The sequence below is a fragment of the Lycorma delicatula genome, chromosome 7 (assembly GCF_047948215.1).
Source record: "Lycorma delicatula isolate Av1 chromosome 7, ASM4794821v1, whole genome shotgun sequence".
NCBI lineage: Eukaryota > Metazoa > Arthropoda > Insecta > Hemiptera > Fulgoridae > Lycorma > Lycorma delicatula.
In genome coordinates this window covers 86,618,763-86,640,958 of record NC_134461.1, presented here as the reverse complement: position 1 = coordinate 86,640,958, position 22,196 = coordinate 86,618,763, and the positions used below count along the sequence as shown (strand labels likewise).

Genomic DNA, 22,196 nt, shown 5'->3' with positions numbered 1-22,196 from the left:
GATTTTTCTATATTTATAACCAAAAGTTATCAATCTGTAATCCATTTCACTATATATCTTAAGTTTTATTAACTTATTGATTATTATCAATAAGTTTATTTCACTGAGAATAATGTTAAAAAGTCATTGATAATCTATGGAAAACAACCCTGACCACATTTTTGAAATGTTCATCAAATACTTCACTGCAACACTTTTATATTATGATGTTCCAGGGTTTATATACTTGGTCTAACAATAAATTCTCTAGAGGAAAACATGGATAGGATGTTGAAGGCCATCCTGGAATCAAAAAGGTCATCCTTATCAAAGTGAATGTTTTCACCTGAGGATGTTATTACATCACGTATGAGGCCCGAGTTCATTTGAGAGTTTGAAGACCGTTAATGGTAACATTCATCCTACTTTCAAAGCTTACTGTCATTTGGTCTGTTGGAAAGATGGTGTTACTGATGCTGCCATATCACAAACTGGCTCAAAGAAAAATTTATTTGCTATGATTTTAGTTTCCTGACAATTGTCTGAGCCTATAATTTTATGGAAATTGTTATGAAAAGATTATTGTGAAGATATTCTTTATCAAGAATGCAATCGATATAATAGCGTGGAATTAATGTATTCTGAATAAATTTTTAATCAGGTTTGATTGAAGTAGAAGATAAGTTCATCTGACTTTCTGAAAAATATTTAACTGAATTTGGATTACCTTCACAGATTCAGGATGAACCAACCTTTGATGATCTCTATAATTCCTTCTTTATGGGTCCTCATTGTACAAAGAAATCAAATAAATTTGTACATGTAAATCTAACTTAGTCGATGATCAAAGATATGCATTCAATATTATTATTGTTAGCCTGACCAACAATTGAGGCAAAGTATCTTTTTAGGTGCTCCTGGTGGACTGAGAAAACCATTTTAATCAATTTATTGTTGGCTCAAGTGAGATCTGCAGGAGGTATGGCATTGAGTGTAGCATCATTAGGTAATGCAGCAATCCTCAGTGGAGGAAGGACTGCTCACTCGACTTTCAAATTACCATTGAATCTACTTTGGAAAGGAGAATCTGTTTTTTCAATTTGCAAAAATTGTTTCCTTGTAAAAACTTTTCAAGAAACATCATTCGTAGTATGGGGTCAGTGTGCAATGAGTTACAGGGCTCATTGATCAATATGATTTGATATGATAAAGCTATTGATCAAACTTTACTTTGATTGAATAATAAACTTATTTATAGCATAACCTTCACTTGCAGGAGATTTTTGACAGGCTTTACCGATAATTCCAAAAGATACCAAAATACCTGGTTTGATATTATAAAAGCATGTCTAAGTCTTCACGTATTTGGATTAATATTGAAAAACTCAATTTACACATAAACATGAGAAATCATCTTGGAGCAAGAAACTCTGAATTTCCAATACAATTATTGAAAATTGGTGATGAAATTATAGAATGGTTTCGTAACTATCAAACAAAAGATAGGTTGTTATTACATTGAGTAATAAGTAATAAATAAATTATTTCTTAAGTTTATCCTGATATTTCAAATTTATTGAACAAATTGTTCCTATAGCTATGCGGAAGAACAATAATTTCCCCAAGAAATATAATGGCAGAAGAAATAAATTAATTATTCTTAAAATATTTTATGGTAATATTTGTGAACCTACTGACACAGTTTTAAGCACTGATGATGTTCATTACCAGCAAGAGTTTCTTAATGCCCTCTATCCATCAGGATTTCCACTTCTAACACTGAAATTAAAAATTATGTTAGCTCCAATTATGTTGTTACATAACTTTCAACCTCAAAGTACAAGAAAAATAATGAGACTAAGAGACACTGCATTAAAAAAGAAAGAACTAAACAATTGAAACTGTATAAATATTTAGGTACCATGTGTAGGCACACCATCTTTGACCTAGGTCTATAAGCTACTTCTAGTCCAAGCGGCACATTGATGCAACTGCTCAGTCGCGAGTTGTGCTGTAATAAGTGAACATGTGTTTGTGTCCCTCGTCACAGCTTTTTGGACATCTTGTGTTGTTTGAAAATGGTGTCCCTTGACCGCCATTTTGACTCTTGGAAATAGAAAAAAGTCGCACGGAGCGATATCTGGTGAATAAGGTGGCTGTGGTAGTACTGAAATTTGTTTTGAGGTTAAAAATTGCTGTACTGATAGAGCAGTATGGGATAGCGCATTATCGTGATGCAGAATCCAATTATCAGCAATGTTGGCACGGACACAAAGAACTCGTTTACAAAGTCTTTCTAAAATTTCTTTGTAGAAATATTGGTTAACTGTTTGTCCAGGAGGCACCCACTCTTATGAACAATTCCCTTGGAATCGAAGAAGCACACAAGCATGCATTTCACTTTTGACTTTGACATGCGAGCTTTTTTTGGTCTGGGTGATCCCTTTGAGCACCATTTCGAACTTTGGCATTTTGTCTCTGGATCGTATTGAGAAAACCAACCTTCATCACCAGTGATAACACGGCTCAACAAATCTGGATTGATTTCCGTTTGCTCTAACAGATCGGCTGCCACATTTCCCGTGTTTCTCGCTGTTGTGTGAGATTTTTGGAGACCATTTTTGCACAAATCTTTCTCATACCAAGATCTTCAGTTAATATTAGACGAACCGTTTCTCGAATGATGTTTAGTTCTTCTGCAATCATTTTCACGGATAATCTTCGATCAGGTCGTACGATTTCACGCACTCTGGTCAAGTTGACATCTGTCCATGAGGTTGATGGTCATCCACTGCGGTCTTCATCTTCAACATTCGTTCAGCCTTCACTAAAAATTTTATGCCACCGAAAAACTTGAGCTCTTGACATAACCTCCTCTCCAAAAGCTTACCGTAAGCTCTTCGAAGCTTATCGTAAGTTGTCGTCTCGTTTTCACGCAATTTAACGCAAAAAGAAATTCCATACCCTTGCGCAATATTTTGCGGTTTCAGTTCTGTGATGAGACACAAACACGTGTTCACTTATTACAGCACAACTCACGACTGAGCAGTTGCATCAATGTTCCGCTTGGACTAGAAGTAGCTTATAGACCAAGGTCAAAGATGGTGTGCCTCCGCAAGCTGTAGGGTTGCCACATCTTACAAAGAAAAATCAGTCTCATTACTTTATTGTCGCACCTCGTATATATATATATATATATATATATATATACGAGGGGGTGCTGAAAAGTTCCTGGCTTTGATGCCTTGTGGTTGAAATAGAAATACAACTTTGGACTCATTTGAAAGTTTGAAATCCTAGTATGTAACTTTGCAAATATCAGGTGTCCAGGATTTGTACAATTTTTTCTGCTGCCAGTGAAAGCTGAGATGGGACAGTCTCAAGCAAGTTTCTCGTCAGTGGAGTTACAGGTCATGATGAAATTTTTGTTTCTCCAGGGAAAGTCAGCAATGGACCCTCACACTGAGATGTCACAAACACCAGAAGAGAAGTGTGCTTCCTATAGCACTGTGAAAACTTGGATATCTCATTTCAAGACTGGCCATTTCACTGTTGAAGATAAGCCCCACAGTGGATGCACTCAAATTGCAACTTACACTGCAACATGCAGTGCTGTCCATGAGCTCATTCTTGAGGACCGGCGAATATCCAGCAAAAAGATAGCCCAGATACTGGACATCTCCAGGGAGTGTGCTGGTTTCATTATTACCACAATACTAGACCTGTGCAAGCTTTCAGCAAAATGGGGGCCTAAATGTTTGAACCGTGATCAACGGAAGGAGTGAGTTGAGAAATCCATAGCTGTTTTGTGCCATTTAGAAGCTTCAGAGACCTTTTTTCCTAGGTTTGTGACTGAGGATGAAACTTAGCTTCACATTTATGATCCTGAAACCAAGGAACAATTAAAAGAATGGTGCCAGAGCAGTTCCCTGTGACCAAAAAAATTCTTTACCCAAAAATCAGCCAAAAAAGTGATGACGTCCATTTCCTGGGACAACGATGCCATTCTTTTGGTGGACTATTTACCTCACGGATCTAGTATAACCAGACATGCTAACCTGCTGGACCGGTTGAAGGATGCAATACAGAAGAAACGTTGAGGGAAGTTGGTCAAAGGAATCCTTCTGTTGCATGACAATGCACCTGCACAGATGTCCAATGTTGTGGCTGCCAAATTGATGACCATGGACTTCCAACTGGTCAACCGTCCTCCCTACTCCTCAGACCTAGCCCCTTCAGACTATTATCTGTTTCCGAACTTGAAGAAACACCTAAAGGGTATTCGTTTTCAGAATATTGAAGACGTCAAAGAGGCTGCTGAGAGCTGGTTTCACACCCAATCACAGACTTTTATTTTTACAGACTAGAAAAGTTTCAACAATGATAAACCAAGTGTATCAGTCTCAACAGGGGAGAATACATTGAATAAATGGATAATTTCAAAACTCTGGCTCCATTCTTTCTAAGCAAAGCCAGGAACTTTTCAGCACCCCCTTGTATATATACACACACTTATTTACAACTATTTATAGAAATAAAGCAGTACATTAGGCCTACTGGGGTTAACATTATAAAAGAATGCACCAACTGTACCTCAAGGGTGGTGTGGAAACAGCTACCAAAACAACTACTTATTCAACTACATTATCACACTCTACCATTCACTTGTTGGCATATATAAATATATATACAGATGCATTAAAACCAATGATTCAATTTCAAAACAGATGTATGTCATAATAAAAATGTGTTAAAATTACAAGACAAATAACATACTATTCCAAATGTTTAAAATTTTACTTCCAAGTTATAAATGTTCTACATGCCCTCCACTGCTGTATGGATGACATCAAGACAATAAGTTGTCTTCTGCAAATCACTGCAGACAGTCTTCTGTTACAGAAGTTACTGCAGTTGTGATTCTGGTTTTCAGCTCATCCAAATCAGTAGATAATGGTGTAACATATACACCTTATGAAAGAAATAAAACTGAATGGGAGTTACATGAGCATTAAGACAATACTGCTGGGATCAGATAAAGTTTTATTCTCCCTTCATATAATAATAGTTATTTTTTGTTTAATTTACGACTCACATCAAACTATTAAAACATTCTCTGTACATATTAATTTAATATCAGAATTATTACAACCAATTAAAATAATTTGGCATAAAATATATCAAACAGTTCACTTTGGAGCCATGGATTTTATTATTAATTTTCTGTTTTCATTGTGTTATGATAATGTCTGATATACCGTACACTAAATGTTTTATACAGATTCTTTAGATGTATTCTTCAGCTATTATACTCCATTACTTAAATAAACAACACATGTACAACATTTTATAATTCCTAATAACCATTTTTCCTTTCCCCCTTAATTCCTTTCCTTTTCCTTTTCTTTTATTATTTTAATTTGTTAAGCCTTCAGAATTTAGTGAAATCAAAATGTAATCACATTTAATCTCCATATATTTTATTCTTTTTGTATATACATGGATTATTATTGTCTAGTTACAAACACTATTTCCATATTGCTCTCTACTTCTTGATGACTGAAGATAATCTGCAAATTGATATAATTAATTAAAAGAAAAACATTAAAAAAAATTCACTGCTTCTTCATTAGGAACATAAGGACCAACTTAAAATAAATAAACAAATGAAGAATTTCAACACAAATTCTCAATTTTTACTTGAAAAATTATGAATCAACAGTAAAAAAAACTGTAATTTACTGCATTTTCTGAATCTGAATCTTATATAAACCATATATAATGTAAAAACAATTTTTCATATTTAAACATGTGCAGCATGTATAAATGCTGTAATTTTTATTTATTTGTGCAGCAACAACAAGCTTATGTCCTCTTACAGTTACTGATGATGGATGATAATGAATTTTGTAGTTTGTGAAAAATGCCATAACTGACCAGGATTTGAATCCTGGACCTCCAGATAAAAGGCCAAGAAGCTATCACTCTGCCACAGAGATCGGCATAATAACAATAATTAAAGTGTCATCATAATCTTCTTCCAACATGTTAGATCCTGCTAATTAAAAACTTCAAAAACAGAAAATTTAGATATCAACTTCAGCACAAATATTCCATGACATTCATGAAGAGGGTTTACATATTCAGTTGTCCATATATATTTTATTTAGACAGGTTTGACTGAAATTAATATAGAGAAATCCAAAGGTTGACTCTAAATCAGTAACCAGAAAAAAATCATTCAACAATAGTTCTTCAGTGTCAGTATAATGATAATGACTATTTATTATTTATTTTTATTATCTTGTTAGAAGATAGGAAGAGTCATCTCTATAACATTAAAGTGGCAGATGTTGGATATTTTTTTTATCTTTATACCTGTTAGTTCTTATGTAATTGAAATATAAGAGCAACAGCTACATAAATTATGACTTTTTGATTTAAGTTTCATCTATTTCATTATATAAAGATTCTTAGGGTTATCGCAATGTAAATTAATCTTACAGTAAATTCGAGATCATCTAAAACCACTGTGTGTAGCTACCATTCCAGAAGATTTTCATGAAACTCAGTGGACTCACAGTTTGTGAGTCAAGAACGTGTTTGTTCTTGTCTTTATAGAAGTTGATTTTTTATTTCACTACATTTCATCTTCTCAGCAGATATTAATACCAGAATTAAATATTTAAAAAAATAACTTCTTTTTTCCAAATCTGAAGCCTGCTGTGTTTTACTACTCTGCCATTATTTAAAGCTATGTCTTTCCATCACATATTTTTTCATGGAGAATTAATTTCTGGATAGGTAAGTAACTATAAAAAATGATATTATATTCACTTTGAAAGATTCAAAAATGTTATAGTTTGAGCACAACACTTCACTTTCTGCTTACTAAATATGAAAAGAAACTTTCTGAAAATTGCTAATCAATACTAAAGAATTAATAAATTAACAAAAAATAGTATGGGTTGAAGAAAGAGGATATCAGACTTGAAATACAAAAGCTGCATTAACAATTTACATGCGGCCCTAGTTCCTGTAATAAAGATTAGAGTTTAACCACATGCTTTAAATTACTGATTCAATTGATTCCTGGAAAGATAAAAAATTCAGTCCACTTATAATAAAGTTGTTCTATGTCATCTAGAACATCTCAGGACACAGGACGGACCTCCTTCCCACTGCCAGATTTGTTTGCGAGTTTGATTTTAAATTTATGTGGTATAGATTTTCAATTTAATTATACCTTTTTTGATACTCTGTTTTGGTCTAATATTTCAATTTAAATAAAAAATAACTTTTGAATTAAAATAAAAATAACTGAAAAAGTCAAACACTTTGTAGATGACAACATAAGATTAGCAGATTATATGAATACAACTTAGAATAACTGTGCTTCAATTCAAAAAGCAAAACATTTTAGAGATTGTCATAAAAATAAACAAATTTAACTATAATAGAACAAAAACAACACTGATTTGAAAGGGTGGAAAGATACAGTACTGATGAGAAAGCCAATTGTGATACAAATCCCAACAAGGGTTTCAAGAATGAATCTTAAAAAAATTATAAAAGCTGAAAGCTTATATACCCAAAGGTGTCTACAACATCAATAAAACAAGTTTGAATTTTGAAATTATGCCACAAATGACTTATTGAAAAACTGGAAAATTTTGCCAGGGACATAAAAGAAGTAAGAAGAGATATTTAACAGCAGATTACACTGATACTTCTGAAAAGCTTAAGTTAATGTTAATTTTAAATAGCAAATCAGTAAAACTGTATTATTTAAAGCACATCCGAATTGTAAAGATTGGTTTATTGACAATACTGTCATTTGAAAAAAAAACATTTTATTAAATGACTGCCTTTAAGAGCATTTTTATCAAAATGTTCCATTGTATGATGGATAATAATCTCATGTAAAACTGATATATCACTAATGTTTCCTTACATCAAGGGATACTAGAAACAATTTAACAGGGATAAGAAAAAAAATTATTGAGGAAAATCATTAATTACAAGTAAAATTATTAATATGTTGAAAACATAAAATAAGGCATAAATTTATCAGCATTAAAGATTCAATTTACATAATTTCATTTTCCCAGCATAAAATAAAAAAGCTGTCTAACAGATCCTGGAAAGAATGTTTTTTGGAATAATCAATGTAGCAGAGAAACAATAAAAAATGATTGGCCTACAAATTCTTTAGAATTATTATAATATTTCATAAAATAGGCTGTTGCTTTCAAGTAAACAAAAATTATGTAAATTCTTGGCATCAGTTCAATAATGACTGAGGTGAAATTGGTAAGATAATGTAATTGCTTTTTTCTCTGAGGATAATTTTGAGAATGAAATCTCAAGAGTCAAGGACAATGAATGTAAGGAAGAAAAGCATGTTATGTGAAAGTAGCCCAGACTAAGAAAAAAGTGTTAACTTATAATAATGCCAACTGAATGCTACATTTTTAGATTAAATAATCATTAAATATTTACTGGTCATGCAACTCATAAATGGTTTAATAAATTTAAATTTAAAAATAATATTATTAAAGTAATAAAGAAATAAAGTTTAAATTACTATACAGTATTTCAAAACACTGACATAAATTCAGACTTACTCTGTTTTCTTGTTTTAAAATTCTTTTAAAATTTAAATAGTTACAAGTTTGTTATAAAAAAATTATTGCAGTAGTTTTAATGTAAAAACATGAGAATTCATTTTACATCATCACATGTCAGTAAAAGATCCAATTTATTTATTTCATTATCCTCAATGTACAAACATTGCTTTATTATTCTGATGTATTCTAGATTACATAGGTTACTTTCAGTCTCATTTAATCCAGTCAAGCATAGTTCTTAGCAGATAATTTAATCACCAAGAATCAAATCCAAAACTTACTTCCATTTGACTGTTAAAAATAATCCATAGCACATAAGTTGTCAATATGACCTCAAAATAATAATAACATTTAAGTTCTCAAGTGACCAGTCAACTTCACCAACATTAATCCAAACAAAAACATTTTGAAAATTCTGATGTTGTACACTCTTTAAGCAGGGAAAATTGTAATAACTGTTACCATGTCTGAAGTGATGTAATATTATGTTAAGCTTCTTCAGAAACTATTGCTGGGAGCACTTGTCATAGATAGTGCTAGTAAACAAATTAAATTCTGAATGATCTTTGTTGTTCAAGATGGGTGTATATGTTTATTCACTTAAAATGTTTTTATTTTTTGTGTTTGTATACTTCAAAATGCTCAATTATGTCAAACTCGCATCCTTTGTTGTTTGTATGTAAGATTTTCATGTTGTTGCTGTTTGTTCATGTGTGACTTGTTTCAATAAGTTAGTTTGTGAAAGTGGTCTCAGTGATGAAGTGTTTTTCTTTGTATGATTATGAAAAGCTGTGTTCTATTTGTCATGCATAATAAATAACAGTCTAAACCAGTCAGAGTGGCTACGAAGTCCCTTTCCATGACATAACATACAGGTTGGTTACACTGTATGTCATCAGTTGATTGTAAAGATTAATCAGCTGTTTCATTAACTCAACAAAGTGTCAGGTTTGTTAGAATTTGATGTTATAACTAGGTCTTCAGTGTAAATTTTGATTTGTGCAGTGCTAAATTAAAACGACAGATACAAGCAAGTATTCAGTTGAAGAAAGACTTGTTGCTAATGTTTGGGTACATGAATGTACAAAAACAAAATGAAAAGTAAAAAGAAAACAAAGGGTTTTATAAACTTAGATACATTCAATTCCCAGAAAACCTGCTGCAATTGACATTCATACATATCTCTTCTAATTATCCTATACAACATAAAATTAAGGTTTTTATGTTTTATGTATAAATACGTTTTATGTGTATGAAATGAAATCTATAAAAACATAATAGAAAGATTAGTTATTTTGGTAAGGATTCTCAATCAATAACATTCCAGAAGTGAGAAAAAATCTTTTTCCAGGAGATCAATTCTTGATTTTAAACAATCTGGATGTCTTTCCAGTCAATTGAATACCTTTGATATTGTTGAAGAATTCTGTTTATGATCTCTTCTGGGGGTCAACCAGAAAAAGGTCTTCATACTCGTAGCTAAATATTCTTTGTTAAACACTAATTGAAAAAAAATAATAGAAAAAGATAGGTTAAACAATCTTTAAGTCTGCTTGTGTTAATGATTTTTCTAACCAACAGATGGCTTTAAGGGAAATTTGTTACAAAGCTCTTCTAAGGTATTTTCCCACGGTTCAATCATGGAAACCAGTCTTTTTCTCCAATGAGTGAGCTACTTACCTGAAAAATAGATTTGAAAGAAAATTCTCACCTTTATGAGGAAATAGGTTAAAATTATTATTAAAATATATATTTTTTTTCTGCTAAGATTGTCATAATTTTTATACTGAAAATGGAGTATATCCAAAATGCGTCAACATATGATTTAATTCCGATGAAACTAAAAAAGGTAGAGAGATAAAAAAAAAGCAGCCTACCAATTACATTTAATGATATGGGCAATGTATGAAACAAATCTTATAAACTGTACTTTTTTGAAAGAAGTGTTAACACTATCTAATAACATAACATGCTTGAGAATTATTTTATTTCTCAGCTTTGGTTGATTAACATGGAATTAACTGTCATTTTACAGCAAGATTCACTTGTTATGCTCAGTTGGTATGGGATTTTTTAAATTAACATTTTGAAGGGCGGTGGATTGGTAGGGCTCTAAACTTCAGTGGACAGTAGGAATGCAAACTTAACAATCTGTGACAACTTCCTTTGAATCAAAGAAAAATCTTCCATTTCTGATTAAGGAATGTTGATTTAAAAAATGCTTTCAGAGACTGTTTTTACAACTTTGATCTTTCAACATGGAAGAGAAAAAAAGTAAATACATTTAGCAACAGATAAAACTGTTAGCAGATATTGGTGAATTGTAAACAGATCTATTTTAAAGTATCATGTGTAAAAATATTAAATAAACTATTGAAAAACAATTCACTTTTTTCTATATGTGGAAAGAAATTATAGAGAAACTCTGTAAGTTTGTGTATGTCAGCTAAATCAAATTTGTTGGATTTTTCATGTGAATATTTGTCTGATAATATGTTTTGTTTTAGTTATAGTTCTCTATGAAGTGATGTAGCATGTTTTTTGAATCTAAATTTTTTTAGTAATGCAATGTAAGCTTGTGCTATTGAAACTGAAGATAACAACGTATGAGTGATTCGTAATCAATGCCAAGCAAAAACTACTATTGCAGATAAATTCATAAAAATTTGTATACGTGTTCTTCTTACATTGTAAGTGCACATTAAAAAAAGAATTTTTGCAATTCCGATGTAGTAGATTTTTTAAATTCGACCTTGAAAGGGCGTGAAGAAATGTAAAAAAAAAAATGTTGAACAATAATTGCAGATTTTCCCAATCCCGAATATACTAAATGAGATATTCAGTAGATCTGAACTTGTAAATACTCTTCAGATAAATATCTAAAAACCATTTTCATGGCTTGAATATCAATTTTTTTAAGGGATGTGATGATATACAGCGCAGTGGCTCAATTAATACAGCCATTGTCACCATTACTGTATGTGTGACTGGCTGCACCGGTCTCCAGTTGCTTGACAAAAAAAGTTGTAGATATATAAACATTTTCTACAATTTGAAAAAAATCACTTTTTTTATAACTTTATTCACAAAGTTTGGAACATTATGATACCTGCAGATTTGCCTTAATTCCTTCAGTTAGGTATTCCAATTGATAGGATAAAAAGTATAGTATTAAATTATCAGAATAAATCATCATTATTAGAATGAATCACCTGCAACAAACCATCATCAATTCAATATGGTTTATCAGTGAACCATTTATTATTTACTTACAAATCTACAAACAATTATATCAGGGTGTAGATACAATTAAGTTTTTAACTCAAATATAAAATATTTAAAACATATTTCTCGTCAAACCATGAATGGTTTGACGAGAAATATCGAGAAGAAAAATGACGACAACCGAAGGTTGGTAAACATCGAATTTATCGGTTTTTGTGTTTCTTCGATTATAAAAATTAATTTGTAATCGGTTATGGATAAATATATTTAAATTGCTTTATCATTCTCAATTTTTATAGACTTGAGGAGTAAGTTATAAATTTATTTACAGTTACAAAGATATCTCTGACCATTCACGAAAATAATTTTTACATTTCAAATAATGGTAGATGATTCGGAAAACTTTTTTTCCTTTCTTTCTTCTTGGGTGTGAAATTTGCGTATGAGATTTCAGAGACCTTTCGTTTTTGAATTTTGAATATGCTCCGCAAATGAGGTTAAGTTGCACAAACAGATAAAAGATAGCGTTGTTGTGGATGTGGCGATAGTCGCCTACCTTCGGTTGTTTCCGTGTTGGATGTGAATTCATTTTCATTGAAGGCTGTGTTGATAATGTGCGTGTGTATGTGCTTTTGGTGATCTCATTCATGTATCAGTCAGCAGTAGGCAAGTGTTGTGTGATATCGCCATTTTATTAACGGCAGGTCGTAAGATCGTTCAAAACGGATCGTGGACTAAAAACAAACGTTTCCTGGAAGTTCTCTAAAAACATCATTTCTCGAGATATGCCTCTTGCTGGATTAGCAGATCCAGTCGATCCATGGCAACGGATACAAGTAAAAGAAGATATAGAGGTAAGAAATCGTAAACATTTTATGTAATGCAGTACTGAATACGAATTTTTTATTAAGTTATATTTTAAATATGTGTTTATGTATGCTTATTGGAAAGTATTTATTTTACTTAATGTGTATAGAAAACTTTGTTTTACTTTATCTGTATTTAAGCCATGTATATAACTTCAACTTCGGAACTTACTTTACCACACCGTATTGTTTAGATTGAACGATGCTTAGTTATCTTCAGTGTTTAAAAATGTAAGCTTATTTGATATTAATACATATCTTTGTTATCATTTTCCTTAATTAGCTCATTATATTAATGTAAACTGAAATAATAATTATTCTCTCCGATAAAAAAAATACTGTCGGAACGAAATAATTAAATTTTTATTATTGTGTTTGAATTAAATTATAAAAAATTAATTTTGTATTTTGTGAATGTATTTAAAAATAAAATAAAATCGTCTTTTTTAAGCTTCGAGAGCATTTCAAAATATGTTTATTTCAGTAATCTAGTTACAGTATGTTTTGTTTATTTTATAGTTAGTATTTTACATCTTGAAAAGAAAATAGTTAAGAATATTTTTTATTTGAAGTTTGGAGTCCTGAATTATCTTTTCATAATTTATGGGTGTATGTTTAAACTAATATAATTTTTTTTTTATAAAGACTAACGTTTTCAAATTATTGTGAATTTTGTTAAATAATAAATACTGTGTATTTTTTGTTATTTTTTATAGTTTATTAATATATAATTAAAATTAAGTGGTGATTTATTATCTTTATATGTTAAGTTATTTTTTTGAAATTTTTATTGTCTAATGTTTTGTTAAAGGAAATATGTCTGTGGTTTAACAGTTGTGGTTGTGGTTCTCTTTATATTTTGTTTTCTGCGGTAGATTCTGTGTCTGTAATTAATTATATATTCAAATTGATAGTAGTATTATTTGATAGATTTTATTTATTTGTTTGTCCAAAATAAGAAAGTATTTCATTTTAATGAACGCATTGTAATAGTTTGTTTACTTTTGGATACATTTCCTATAGCTTAGCACTTACTTTTTGGTACTTTTATAAGTAGTGGTTTTTACTTGATAAGTGTACATGGTTTTTGTTCTTCTACAAATAAATATTGTTTTATTTCAAATAAATAAACAAAATTTACTGTCTTCTTATAATTTTTTATTATAGCTTTTAAACATTATTACAAAATCTTTCTGAACTGGAGTTAAAATATGTTAAATAAATTAAATATTTTGGAAAATGTAGTATTAACTTTTTCTTATACTCGTTTATATCATTGGTCTAAGTAGAATTATGATACCACATTAAAATCAACAAATGCAGTTAAATTATAGACCCCATTTTTACTTACATCAGTGAGAAATGCTAATAAAGTATCTCATACGTTATAATGTTTCTTGTAAAAAAATATGTGAGTAATGACGTTTTGTTTTTAATATTACTTTCAAGTGGTTGTTGTGTATACACAGTGCAGGGTATAATACATTTTATGTTAGTTGGACTGTGCTTCCCAAATTGAATGTTAAGGTTATGAAACCAGAATAAGGACCGAGTCAACAGGTGCTTTGGTAGTGCTCCTTGTCTTTAGAAGAATGACTGTGTATTCAGGCCTCTGATTAATAGTTACACTAATGATTAAAATCAAGTTTGGAAAAAGAAAATACATTATTTATAAATTTTATTTAGGCATATATTTTTTTTTGTTTTATTTAGACAGATATGTTTTATATGTTATATTTCTGTTTTATAAATAAATATGTGTATGTGTGTTTTAAGTCTGAATGGTTCTTATATAATTGAAAACTATCCAGTATTGTTTACTTTTTGTGAGCTTTGCCTTTTCCGGGCTCTGTGGTGCAAGTGGTAGCACCACTGCGCCACATCTGGCCTTTCATCTGGAGATACCGGGTTCCAAGTCAGGCATGGCATTTTCACACACACTATAAATCATTCATTTCATCCTCTGAAGTGTACCTAATGGTGGTCCCAGAAGTTTAAAAAAAAGCTTTGCCTTTTACTTGTTTTTCTTTTCTTAAACTCTTCAATTTTTGGTAAAGATATTTATTGAGGTGTTAGGTGATATCCAACCACCACTTTAGTGTAACAAAGATTTGCTACATTCCTTTCAGATCCTACATGTTGATGTTTTCAGATATTTAAATGTTTATTATAAAATTATGTATGTGTATTCCAATATTTTGGTTTGTATCCCTTCAGCAAATTTACTTTGATGTTGCAAAATTTGGTGTGGTTGATAATAAATTAGAAAAATAATTTTATCAATTTCTAAAATAATCCCATGAGTGGGTACAGAGAATTTGGGGAATGCTATATCTCAGAAGTTACAAAAATTTTACTCTTGTATTTGAAAATACATACATAACATATCACTGGAAAAAACATTGAAATATCTTTGAAAGTAATTCTTAATGAATTTCAAACTCCTGTAGCAACTATTATTTTTATGAATTTTAATTATTTTTACCTGTTAGATTTAAAACCTGAAGTTCTTTATTCTCTCCCAAATTTTACTGTACCAACATATCAATTAAAAATTTTTGTATATGTATGTATACATATCTATATTTTTTTCTATAAATGAATGGAGAAACCTTACTATAGAAAAATTACCCATGTAGAAATAAAAGTAACATAATATTTTTCTTAACTCTATTATTTTTTTTCTACATAAGAAGTAATAGTTTTAAAACTGTATAGAAATATAAAAAAAATATCAAATCCCAGTCAGGCATTCATAAACTACAAAATTACATTTCCATATTATTTGTATGTAAAAGCTTCAAAGCCTCTGTGATGATTTAATGAATTAATTCATGTGTATTGTAATTAGATTATAATTATTTGAGAAGTCATATCTAGATTAGTATCTATTTTAACTAATTTTGGGAGATGAGGGTAGTGCGTGACATTATCATATGTTATATATGTTGGTATCATGGAAGAGGTGATAGGATTTGATGAGCCTACGTTTAGTTGATACTTCTTTCTGGAGAGGTTAATCTTATCTGATCTTTTCTTTATTTCATATATTAAACCTAAAGCATAATAAGAACACTACATAGCGATGTTTTTTAAAGAAACTTTGTAAAGAACTTATAAAAAATTTAATTGTTGTTTAACTTGATAAGCACTCAAATCTGTTATATAAGATCTGGTTATTATAATCTTATACAATTGATGTTTCATCCTTAGTTCAGGACCTCTTTTCCAAGATATTACTCTTGTCAGAGGATTTAATGATGATATGGAATTTTTTGCGTTTAAGTTGTAGTTCTCTTTTACCTCCAAACTCGAATAATTCACCTACACTGTATTTTAATTTTTTAATTAACTATAAGTAATATAAGTATTGGATTGCATATCTTAAACAGTCTTGGTCTTTTTATGTCTGTAATACCTGTAAATCACAAGAAGTCAGAGTTGCAGAGTTACTTTTTGTAAGAGTAATTATGTTTATTTTACATCCTGCTCCTGTTTAGATTTTTAGGGCGAATAATCAGGAAACATTCTAAATAAACAAAATGTACCACTGTAGAGATTGATCAATTCTATTTCAGTTACAAAAAAAAAACTTGTCATAAATGTATACAAAAGAAATATTTCAAAGTAATCATGTATTGCAAAGTAGTGTATAAACAGTAAGAAATTGTAAAGGAACCCATTGTAAACAAAAAGTGGACATGAAATCCATCATTTAAACCACATATAAGAAAAAAGCTGGAAAATGATTGCATGACTTACCCAGTTATGCTGTAATTAAAAAAAAAAATTGTAAACATTTCTTGATAGCTTTTTTTATGAAGTATAAACTCTCAAAACATTTTTGAAAAATGCTTTAACTGAAGGGAAATAGAGCAAAAGAACAAAACACTTATATTTCAATTTTAAGGGATGGGGTTGATCTTTTGAAAAAAAAATTGTTTTAATTTTCATGCATTGTAGGTAACAAATTTGCTTTATTAGAGTTTTCTCTATAATACTTTAAACAATTAATATGATCAATGCCTTATATACAGAAATATTTCAGAAAAATTAAAAAAAAAAATTGATCGATCAATTCTGAGATATGTAGCCAAAAGCAGTACAGCACATACTTACTCACATAATACGTATGTTTTTTTTTTGGTCTAGATGAACTAGTTGGACACTAAAATGTAAAAATTTGCAGAAAACCTGAAACCCAATTTTTGATTTTATCATCATATTTTTCCCAATATAGTTTTTTGGATGTATTAATTGCCTTTACGAAATTACAGTAAAACATGTTTTAGTGGGGAAGTAAAATTAGCTTCTTGTCTCAAGAAATTAAGATATAAAACTAGAATTAAAAGAATTGAACTTATGTAAAATAAATTTAGAGTAGTTAATGCATATAAACAAATCAGGAAGGAAATATACTCCCATCTAAATTAAGTGAAAAAACTAAAACAGATTATTAAAAGTAAATAGATTTCTGAGAGTAGTTGAACAGCTTTAAAAAATTTGAAGTATTTATCTATTTCAGTCATATCGTCTGTTTAATTATCATGTTTGCGATTTTTAATTAGCTCAAGTTCCCTGTGGTGAACAGACTAAAGGTATCATTTGGGTACTGAATATCACTTGTATTTTGGTGGGCTTGATAACTTAATAGTCAGTAGTATTTAGCTATAGTTTTAGTCAGTTCAGCTTAATAGGTAATGGGAAAAAAATTCACTTTTACTTTTCCATAAGTCTTCATTTTTCTACAATGGTATTTTCTTGTAAGCTGAATTATTATACAGAGTAATAAAAACTACAATTTTATTGTCTTGTTTGGTAGGGGTGGTTAATGATGTTAAAGAACAATTTAGATTCGGAGTAACAGTACAAGGTGAAAAGATAAAGATGCTACGATTTGCTGATGATATAGTAATTCTAGCTGAGAGTAAAAAGGATTTAGAAGGAATAATGAACGGCATGGATGAAATCCTACGCAAGAACTATCCCACGAAAATACACAAGAACAAAACGAAAGTAATGAAATGTAGTAGAAATAATGAAGATGGACCACTGAATATAAAAATAGGAAGAGAAAAGATATTGGAGGTAGAAGAATTTTTTTATTTGGGAAGTAGATTTACTAAAGATGGACGAAGTAGGAGCGATATAAAATGCCGAATAGCACAGGCGAAACGAGCTTTCAGTCAGAAATATAATTTGTATACATCAAAAATTAATTTAAACGTCAGGAAAAGATTTTTGAAAGTATATGTTTGGAATGTAGCTTTATATGGAAATGAAACTTGGATGATAAGAGTACCTGAGAAGAAAAGATTTTTGAAATGTGGTGCTACAGAAGAATGTTAAAAATCAGATGGTTGCATAAAGTGACAAAAGAAGAGGTGTTGTGACAAATAGATGAAGAAAGAAGCATTTGGAAAAATATTGTTAAAAGAAGAGATAGACTTGTAGGCCACATATCAAGGCATCTTGGAATAGTTGCTTTAATATTGGAGGGACAGGTAGAAGGAAAAAATTGTGCAGGCAGGCAACGTTTGGAGTATGTAAAACAAATTGTTAGGGATGTAGGATGTAGGGGTATACCGCAAGGAAACGACTAGCACTAGATATCTTGGAGAGCTGCTTCAAACTAGCCAAATTACTGGACAAAAAAAAAGGTAGAGGTGGATCGTTATTCTTTTTTAAGAATGTATGACTAATTATTTTTATAAACATTTCAAGTAGTTATTATATTAGTTTACTAAATATTGATCAACATAATTGATATCTCTGGGCACCAAACAATAATCCAACAGACCATTTTTGTTTCTTCAAAATTCATTATGACTGGAGAAAGCTTCCAAATATTTAAGATGTGATTATTAATGTAATCATAATAAACGTTTAATAGAACTGACAGGCTTAGCCGTTAACTCATACATTTCATATTATGGGCAATAATGTTTTTCGTTAATCGGAACACTTATATCATCTGTTATCAACAGAAACCAGTTAATTGCAGCTTTGACTATTTCAATTTATGCTCACTTCCCCATCCTATAATTTCCAGGATGCTAGACATTCTAGCTGCTGTGGAACATTGAAAATGTTTGGTTGGATTTTATTGTGATATTCAGGATTCTATTTTAATTTTTTAATTCAATATAAGTAATATAATTATATTTGCTTACTTGTCTTATATATCTCTCTTGTTCTATTTTATGGTTGATAATAAAAACTGATGTTTTTATGAATACAAAAATTCTATTCCAACTTTGATTTTCATGAATTTAGGCTTGAAAAGTTGTTAATATTTAAGTAAATTTGATTACTATCTAAAATTGTTTGATGTCTGGAAGATTGAAATTATGAATAAATGGGGTTTAAGTATAATATAGTACCTTAATGTAAAGTTATATTGTCTTGAGTTACCAAACACTTTTATTATTAATTAACAAAAAGCAGTTTATGTAATTTTAATGAGAAGTTGTTATATTAAAAATGGTTTATTTGGTTACAGGTTTTGTTGTATTTATCTCAGATGATTGCGCTATAGTAGTATTTATAACACATCTGGCGTTAGACTGAAAATTATTGTTTATTCACTGTTTAGCACCTATTGTTTGCTTTATGATGACATCTGTTTCCCTTTAATGGTTATCTGGCTTTACTTGTTTTAATGTATTATTTTTTGTTTTGATAAAGCTTTTTTTTATTTAGGAGTTAACTTATGTTCTAGTGTGAAGAATAGTGTGTATTCATTATATAAGTTTAATTGAACTGCATAAAGTTAAGAATTATATTAATAATTTTAATTTGTTTATGAATTTATTCCCCCTGCTTTATTAAAAATCTGTAATCTACAAGTATTATATAATTGTGGAAGTATATTGCTTTTTATAAAAAAAGATGCACAATCACATTTTTTGTCATTCTGCGGCATAAGTGTTCAAAATTACAAAAATGTTGATTATAAAATTCTCTTTATGTTTTTACTGTCTAATTATATGATGAATGAATTAATTTAAAATCATAAAAAAAAGAAGAGGTATTGTTTTCTTAAAGAAAATTCTTCTTTGATCTTGATTTATCACAAAATGTTGATAATAGAAATATTATTTTTTTTTTTTACAAATATCATTGAACCTTTTTTTTTCATTATAGTAATCGCACCCTTATTAAAAAATTTATAATTTTCTGAAGTATTTGCTTTTAGAGTAGAAACAGTTTTCAATCCTTATCAAAGGGTTTCATGTTGAAACCCTATGTTGAATAACCAAACTATCAGTAGTACTAAAAGTAGAAGTTATATTATTAAACATTTTACTCTGTTAGATTTTGTTTTTTGATTGGATTTAACGGGATTGAAATAATTTCATTTTTACCGCAGTGGGTAAATATTACAATTGTTTAAAGATAAATGTTTGTTTTAAGATAGCTCAAAATATATATTTTCAAATGTTTTCACTTTTTTTAATTATCTTAATTAATTTTTTCTAATTCTTTTTTTATATTAAAAGTAAGCAAGGTTGTTAATATCTTATTTATTCTTATCAATGGAAAGTGGGGTTAAATTCATTGAACTGTGTTTAAATGTAAGGAAAATTAATTAACATCATTGCTGGATTTTTTTATGAATTCAAATAAAAATATAGTGTCTTGACTATATTAAGATTTTTTAAGGTTTTTCTTTAATTTGTGGTTAAGTTTAACTATGAAAATATAACTAAAGTAATCCTTTAGTATTTTACTGATTGAATGTGTGTAAGTTGTGGTATGCTTTTATCTTGACCAGAATTAAAATTGGTATATATTTTATCTTCTCCTCCTTTCTCTGTATTTTTTTTTTATTTTCTCAATTAGTAGACATTTTAAGAAAAAAGATAAATAATAAGTTGTTATAAAGAATTTTTTCTTTCTAACGGGAATAGAGTTTATTAAATGCTCATTTTAGTTTTAAAGGAATTATTGATTATTATGAAAACATTATTGAATGTTTAGAATAGACGTGATTTTGAATAATTCTCATATTTAATTGTTATTGTTATTATATTTTAATGAGATTTCAATTTTGAGAGTGTGTGAGAGGTATGCAAGTAGACTATGAGATTCAGAAAATATTAGTAAACTTGTACACAGCTAACATTTATCATTTTTCTGTTTTAGTTCAAATTTCCATATACGTTTAAAAAAAAAATAATTTTTTTTCAAACTAAATCTTTGTTTGAAAAAACAAAGAAAGTTATTTTTAACATTGAGTGTAAGTGAACTGCAAGTTACTAACGATCCATTACGATAAAGTTAAATAAAATAAATCTCTTCATTTGATGCATTGTTTGTGATCTACTCGTATGTTGTAAATTAATTCTACCATCCTTATCAGCCGGTATAATGACAATATTATGATAAGCATTTGTAATATATAATTGAACAGTCTTAAATGAGTTACAATCTGCGTACTACAGGATATGGAAATGTGCTTTTGGTTGAAATATACACTCATATTTATGTACAGATATACATGCAGTCGTTACAAGGTTTGATGTTGATCTTAAAACATAAACTTAAAATCCATGATGAAATTATTTTACAGAGAAATGGTGTATAATAAAAGATTTAACAGGGTTGATCTTGTTTTGAGCTTATGTATTTTAAATTATTTTTGAAAGGCTTACCATTTTTATGCAGAGCAAAAATTTTAGATAAAAATTATACAGAAGTAAAGTTATTCTAATGCTAAATCTTCATTAGAATAATGTCTAGAGGCCTGATTTTCTGTATTTGTTTAATCGTACTCTATGGAAAGTGTTTTAACTTGATTAAACTATATACTTATAGACCTATTATCGTTAATACTGTCTGTGGTTAGGATGTGCTTTTAAGATGTGTGGAGATTGACTTTGCTTTGTGTGTCTAGTATGCAAATTGCTCCATTCATGTGTGTTTACATTTAGTGGGTGCGTCTTTGTGATATCACATTGAAAATTTATGCTTATACCAATCTCACTGCTATTAGATAAGTTATAATGAATGTTTATGTAAAATACTCTTACAGATGTTGGGTTCTGTAGAAAAAAACGTACTGTAAGATCATAAAAGAACCTGAAATATTTACCTGTTTGTAGCAAAATACAAAAACTATTCTACATTTTGTAGTTGGATTTTTTGTTCATATCTATCTAAATAAGAATTTTTTCAGGTTAATAACAATAACAATGACTAGTATTTTTGAGGTTTTGAAATATTGTATTTCTCGGTCAAGCGACTTTCGGGGCACTAGATATAATAAAACTCGGTTGGTTTGTAGGCAGTATCCTTACCTTGATATATAATTGTAAGATTTTAAGTTGTTTATGTTAGGAGTGAATAAAGTATGAATAATTGCATGTGTCATTAGAAATTTTAAGAAATACTGGGTTTTCTTGTCACGATTAGACCTAGGTTGGCAATTTAAAGGTTTTTGTCCTAAAATGTATAATTTTTCCTTTTCTCTACCTTCATTAAAAATACGAAA

At 29.5% G+C, this 22,196-nt stretch overlaps 1 protein-coding gene across 1 annotated transcript in view; it reads left to right on the top strand.

Moving 5' to 3' along the window:
* The first annotated feature begins 12,445 nt into the window (after nucleotides 1–12,445).
* Nucleotides 12,446–22,196, top strand: part of LOC142327344 (ribosomal protein S6 kinase alpha-2-like) — a 304,040-nt gene continuing 294,289 nt past the window's right edge. The window contains exon 1 of the mRNA XM_075370301.1: nucleotides 12,446–12,688. Coding sequence (XP_075226416.1) covers nucleotides 12,655–12,688 — 34 coding nt within the window. The 5' untranslated portion in view covers nucleotides 12,446–12,654. The remainder of the gene's footprint in view (nucleotides 12,689–22,196) is intronic.